The 7,430-nt window shown below is 33.1% G+C and overlaps 1 protein-coding gene across 1 annotated transcript; it reads right to left on the bottom strand.

Moving 5' to 3' along the window:
- Nucleotides 1-4,777: 4,777 nt before the first annotated feature.
- LOC149234662 (galactan beta-1,4-galactosyltransferase GALS1-like) lies at nt 4,778-6,668 on the bottom strand. The gene is made up of 2 exons (XM_089461222.1): nt 5,253-6,668; nt 4,778-5,168 (listed from the first exon to the last, which is right to left on the bottom strand). Exons 1-2 carry the CDS (start codon nt 6,419-6,421, stop codon nt 4,811-4,813), a joined length of 1,527 nt encoding a protein of 508 aa, XP_089317348.1. The 5' UTR covers nt 6,422-6,668; the 3' UTR covers nt 4,778-4,810.
- Nucleotides 6,669-7,430: the final 762 nt, after the last annotated feature.

Genomic DNA, 7,430 nt, shown 5'->3' with positions numbered 1-7,430 from the left:
AAAAACTTCTTACAATCTTGTATTGACACAGACTCATACTAGCATGCAGGAACCCAACTGCAGAAGGCTACAACATTCTCTCATTCTCCAACACCCACTGGAAGGGAGATCCAACCCCCTGATCGCGTTTACCAGCAGCCATTGGAAGGGACCTCCAACCCCCTGATCTCGTTTACCGACACCCATCAGAAGGGAGCTCCAACACCTTGATCTGATTTACCAGCTACCACTGGAAGGAAGCTTCAACTTCCTCACTGAAGGCTCCAACCCTCAGCACTTCTGTGGACCACATTTCATAAATTTTCACACTAGATCCACCTAATACAAAACATCACAACTTGCAGACCATTTTTCATCAAATTTTTAGACTTGACGCACTACCATCATTTGAGCCCAATACCAATTATCAAAACTAAAACTGATCACTGCAATAAATCACTATATCATAGAACCAATTGAATCGACCAATCACGAAACCATTGAGAACCAAATCAGTCAAATTATTCTCAAACAACCAAAGAAGTTATATCATTGTAACTAGAATACTAATACTTAACCCACATATTGCATCAACTTACATAATCAACTGAAAACCCTAATCAATAAAATATCAGAATATATATGCTACTTTACTTTAGCAAATCCGCGTATATACGTGACTTCCTTGAAGCATACCAGTGTACAGATCTCAAAACATTGAACCCTAGAAATGAATCATTGTCATTCTAAAATAAACTATGAGTCACACACATAAACACTTAATCATTCTGAAATAATCATAGAACCATCATTGATCTTCATTCACATACAACTGGTAGCATCATCATTATTCAACATATCAATCCTCAATCAATTGATCTTCAAACATCACTATTAAGCGTAGATCATCAAGTAAGACTTCATTGACAAACAACAAAAACACAACAAGAGTGATTAGATTGATCAAACATCTTCTTCAACAAAACCCTAACTTATATACACACTTTTCACAAAGTGTTTCCGCGTGTATACATGCTTTTAAGGAATGAAACGCGCGTACAGATTTGAATAGGTATGTGACTTACCAACATCAAACCAATGTATGTACATGCCTTTCAGGTTATAAAACCGGCAAACAGATCTGCAATTATTGACACAAACCTTCCTTGCACAACATAACTTCAGACATACCCAATCTCTGCATACATAGAATAATCACACGTCAGACATAATATCACAAATCAAATCAATCCATTATCAATATACTTATTTCAGATTTATTGGATCTGATCCATCATCAAATTCCAAGGTGCAAACGTATTTTCAGATCAAGCAAATCACTAATAGCCCATTACATGCACACTTGCTTCAGATCTAACTGTTCATGAAATATTCATCACTTGCACACACAAACGCTTTGATCTTCATCTCCTTCTATAGCTTAGCCCTTATCCAATGCTACAGGTCAAAACCACACTAATGTCAATGGTATTCTTTGATGCGATCAAATATATGTTGTTGGGCTCAATACCATGGGTCAATACTATGGTAAAGACCCTTGGTATTTAGAATACCACGGTAAGGAAACTTTATGCACATTTCCTTCTTCATACTCGCGTGTGTACGCGACTTTGCTTCATAGAACCCGCGGATACACTACTTGCTTCACAAAACCCACATATGTACATGACTTTGCTTCATAAAACCTGCGTATACACAACTTTTCTTCATAAAACCTGCATATATACACAACTTTTCTTCATAGAACATGTGTATACTTCTTCAAACTTCATCTTTACCATTCTTCTATCTCTGAACTACTATGCCTTTGACCAAACTTTCTGTCACATGTAAACACACCATGTTAACATCTTCATCAAGTATATTGCCATCAAAGACACCACATTAATCATAATGCCAACAATTATAAATATATTTCATATTTAATTAATTATTTTAACTTTCATTCGTTATAATTATTACATCGAGGACATGCCTTAAAAGGAGGGTATAACTTCATAATAACGCTTAGTGACTCATTCATTGAAGCTACACTTTAGTCACCATCACTATGTTGCGTGTAAAGGGTTTCTACGTTTTAGTTTGTGATTGAAGATTGAAGTGTAAAAAAGGACAACAAACAATTTAAATGTTGGTAGGAAACCATTGCTTTAACGTAACCACTCTGAAAGGCCTACATATAAAATGTTTTTAAATTATATTTTATAACATTATAGATTACTTAACGACGAGCTATTCACGAGTCCACAAACTATTCACGAGAGTTTGGGTTGCACTTCCATTTTTCTATACATTGAAGGGCATGTGAGTTTAATATCGCGTATTAAATTATGTTTAGTGAGTGGTAATAAAGTTAAAAAGATAAATTTATAAATAGAGCCAAAAGCGGGTAAAAGATGACACCAACAAGCTCCAGCGTTTGCAGGGAACCGTTGCTTTAACAGGAAGTGACGTTTCTCTTACATTACCTTTTTAAAAATATCGAGCAGAGCACGTGGTTTTATATATCTGTATGTTAATTTTTCCGTGGGTGGAAAAGTAAGATAATTTTTCTTAAAAAAAAAATTCAGGTCAAGCATGTGGTGTATCTATATTATTTTTTCCCCGATTGAAAAGAACCGTAATCACATAAAATCGAATGTAATAAAGAAATAATATTTCCATATATGGGAAAAAATTATTGAATTAATTTTATTTAAATCTAAATTATATTTTAGAATTTTGTTACACAATTATTTTAAATTTAGTTAAAAAATAATAATTTAGATTAAAGTAATTATGTATGTTTTAAAATTGTTTTTGTTTGGTTAAGAGTTGGTTTTTTTCAGATTTAAAGAAATATGTTAATGGTCCAAGACCTAAAGACATATTGCACCAGTGATAAATTTTCCTAACGATTAAAACAACTATATTTTTTTATATAAATTTAAATTTTATAAAAAAGAATACATATATTTAAATATTTCATATCAAAATAAAATTTTAAGAATAACTTAAAATCCATGCAATGCAGGTCTAATCCTAGGATGAACTAACTTCTACTAGTTTTATTTAAAAGAATCTTAAAATCCATACATTTTCTATAAATTATGTTAAATTTTTATTTAATAAATAAATAAACAAATTATTTTAAAAATATTAGTAAGAGTCAGAAAATAGAATTTAAATAGGAAAAAATAAATATTGTTTAAAAAAATAAAAATAAAAATAAATAAACTAATCAAAAAGTTATATATTTTATTTAAAATAAATATTAAAATAATTTTTTTATATTGTAATTTTTTCCTTTTAAATTTATAATAAGATTCATACATTTCCAAAGACTTAATTGAAATTGTAAAAAAAATCAAAACTAATTAAATATTAAATGTAAATCAGAAAATATCTTCAAATTTAATTAAAATAAGGTAATTTAATTAAAATAAGGTAGATCAATTTTAAATTGGATCTATCAAGTACTCGAAGGGATCAAAACTTTGGAGGTTTAAAGTTTTTCTCAAGTTAAAATGGGTCTACGCTAATTTTAATATTTTTTTATTAAAAGTTGAATTATTCAAATTCTATGTCACAACCATTAATAAAAATTTAAATGTTAATTGTTTTCTTATTTAAACCACAACACCCATGTTATAGAAATTCAATAATTTCATAAATATTGTGGTGGGATGCTCATGTCTGAATATGGTTACAGACCATTTCTAAAGATGGCATCTCTGTCCTCCCTAAATTCAAACACAAAAAAGAAATATCCATTTCCAATAACAAAGAGGCCAATGTTTCCATTCATCTTAGGTTTCCAATTCTTGTTGATCCATTGCTCCATCAACTTCAAGGATGACCACAATCTAGTAAACTTGTCAATCAAGACCCGATCTAAGTAGGACAAAGTAGATCTGCAAAATATAAACAAAAGAAAGATTAATGAGATATTCTTTGTTGATTTCACAAATCTTGACTGCTGACCTTTTAAAGGATGCATTTTTTAAGGTCTGCCACAAGAGGCTGAAACGTCACGATTTTGTTCTTAGGAAGAGAAAGAAGAGCCCCCTCCAATCATGTTGACATGCATAGATGCTTAAAGATCCAAGGTCTAGCTAAAATTTAGCCAAAAATTTCCCTCTTCAACATTAACCAAATTTATTATTACTAATATTAAAATATATTAAAATTATTATTACTAATATTTAATTTTATTATTTTAATATTTAAATTTAAATATTCAACTGCCATACCATAATTATTAATAAAAATTTAAATATAAATTGTTCAATCAGCGAAACCAATACACCAAGACCATACAAATTAGATAATATATTAATATTTTTTATTCTAAAACCTAATTTAATTAATAAGAAAAACTTCAAAACTAATAAATATAAATTGTGTTTTTTTCCCTATTCCATCCTAATCCTCTAGAGAGGTTTAGGATTCTTTACATCATCAGTGAACTTGTAGTACTTGAAGATGGGGAAGGTAATAATGACCGTAAACACTTTAAAACTAATTAAACAATAAATTTAAATTGAAAAGAGAAAATCATATTCGATCACGATCCTCTATAAAAGTCTAGTACTCTTCACATGAATCAGTGAACTTGCAGTCCCATGAATCAGTGAACTTGCAGTCCCCACAGGTTCACACGAAACGTTGACTTTTTCTAAAAGGGTTCAGCAACAACCATTTTTATTGACCATGCAAATATCGATACTAAAAATCTCTTAATTTAATTAAATAATAAAATTTTCCAAACATTTTACATTAATGAATTCGAGTCTCACCCATTCACGATGAAGTAAAATAAATATATGTTTTACAGCGAAGTAGATTCAAGCTGGTTTCCGATGGCACGTCTCTCAAACTCCTTAACGAAGGAAGTAACAGCTTTTATTGAACCATCATATTTATATGGAATTCCTTCCAGCACTGTCACGTTCTTTTTCATATATGGTTTTACCCATTCCATGCAGGGTTCTTCTCTATTAGAGATGGTATTGTGATAATGGTAGTATCTTATCTTGCCCTCAGTCCTTCGCTGTGTTTTCCCAATCAGATTCTCAGAAAAATGAACTCCAGTGGCGTACACATTTCTTGCTTGAACTGCATACTTGCGATCTCTTCTTATTCCTCTTTTCACATCCCTAAATACTAGCTTTTCAATACCCCATTCACTGCATACAATCATGATCAAATTCAATCATTCAAATTTAAAAAACATAATTGGAATATTTATTTGAAATAATCATATTTCTTACCTGTTGGTCGACTTATTGCTAGGTTGATTCTGCAAACAGATCTTGTTGGACATGGTATATTGCTCAATGATAAACTGTGTATAGCTAGAGAGCTCATTCAGTACAGTCTGGAGAGTATTCCCACCAGGAATATATAGATACTCATCTACATCGAAGAAAAATGTCCAATTCGCCATGAATTTGTGCCTGTGCAAGCAATCGTTTACAATGAGAAACTGATTATGGTAATAACCATCAAACTGTTCCTGCTCAGTTATATCCTGCAACGTCACAAGACCTGCTCGAATCCATGGCTCCAACACCTTTCTAACTTGGGGATGCACTCCACCTGCATCGTGAAAAACAAAGTGCGATCTAGGCCCAAAGAATTTGGCATGATAAGCCATCCACTCTCTCATTCTCTGAGGACTCAGGTCTCCATACAGCGAGGAACCACAGTAGAGATAATCATAGGGAGGAGCCTGGCTATAAACAGAGCCATTGTAGGTACCTTTTTCTTCCTTGAGAGCAACAATCCTCTCTGGTTTCTCGGACTGCCTGCCATTGAATGCATAGATAATAAGGTCCCCACCATTGCCATCTGTGCCTACGCTCTGAGAAAACGTGCAGTTGACAACTACAACTGTGTAAACTCGGCCATAGCCCCAGTCTGGGAGCATTTTGTAGGCCTTGCCCTTTATTCTTGCAGCTGATGAATTTTTGGGGATCCATTCACATTCAAATCGTGGCTTCCCAAAAACGTGGAGAGGCTTGGAAGCAAGACCCACGACAGCAAACGTGGCTGGACCTCCTCTGTATGCTCCCATCTGGATGAACAAGTATGCAGCATTCCCATATGCATGAAACACCCGCTTGTTGCTGTTCTCTGGCTCAAATGTTTCGGCGGCGGGGTTTGTGGTGTTGCTGTGATGAATACTATCTGAGTTGTTCACCCAATTCACCACATTCGTTTTTCTGATCTGGATACTGTATTCAATAGAATTGGAATCTTTCTCCAGAAATGTTGGGAAGAAATTTTTACAAAAGGAGATCTGTCGGGGTATAAACAGCGCTGCTATCATTAAAAACCCCATAATCACGATCGCCCGCATGAGAAACTTGGTCTCCATGTGCCAGATGGAAGTAAATCTAGGCATACCATCTTTCTCTTTGCCCTTGCCCATTGACATGATAACAGAAACTAAACGCAAAATACTCTTGAAATCTAGATCTATGTAATTAAAGCCCGAACAACCCTAAATTAAACATTGCAAGGTTGTTCTGAGTGGAAGCAGATCTGGAAAAAATGAATGCAAAATTATCTGATTTAATAGTGATGCATTTAGCCCTTCAAGCCCATGCAAGATGTGGACCTTGTAAAATACGGTCTCTGTTTCCTGACTTTTTGGCCGGAGCTTCAGAGAAATCGGAGGGTGACGCGACCTGAAAATTACAGGCCAGGAATGATTGTATAACAAAAAACAGAATGCTTGCGTACCAAGTAACCATATTCTTCCTGAATTCAACCTTAGATCACCGCAAAAAACAAAAAATTCATGAATTGAAGCAGCAAACTTACAAAGTTTCTGTAAACTACGCAGCTGATGCGGGCTTCCCTTCCATCTGTATTGCGTATCGATCCGCGATTTTTCGTCTGACGAGGATCAGTAGCGGTGTGCATTGAAATGTTGAAAAACTTAAATAATTTTTAAGTCTAATGTAAATATTTTATTCTTTTATATTTATTATTTTAATGTCCGCGTTTTCTTAACGATGTAGCCCTGTCGGCTAACCAATCAAAAAGGTTTACCAAAATATTTTCCCTTCGCTTTCGTTAGTTTATAAAAATTATTTTGTTAATAGGCGTTTTCAGAGTCCTCGTTTCATTCAAATTTCCAAAAGCCAAAATATTAAGTCTAACGTAAATATTCTATTCTTTTATTTTTATTATTCTAATATCGGTGTTTTCTTAACGATGTTGATGTGTAGATTAATCAATTAAAAACAATTACAAAAATATGTTTCCCGATATCGTTTCTGCATTTATGTTAGTTTATAAAACTTATTTTTCAGTAATAATTAAAATGTTTACCAAAGGTGTTGGTTCTTTGTGGTTGCTTATCCTGTATTTCAAAGGGTTAAATTCTCTATCTACCTTAGCCTAAACTCCTAAAACACTACTTATCATTTTTACCTTGG

The sequence above is a fragment of the Pinus tabuliformis genome, chromosome 8 (assembly GCF_031772625.1).
Source record: "Pinus tabuliformis cultivar Carrire ecotype Pingquan chromosome 8, CPIR1, whole genome shotgun sequence".
NCBI classification, from domain to species: Eukaryota; Viridiplantae; Streptophyta; class Pinopsida; order Pinales; family Pinaceae; genus Pinus; species Pinus tabuliformis.
This window is presented reverse-complemented; position numbering and strand designations above follow the sequence as displayed.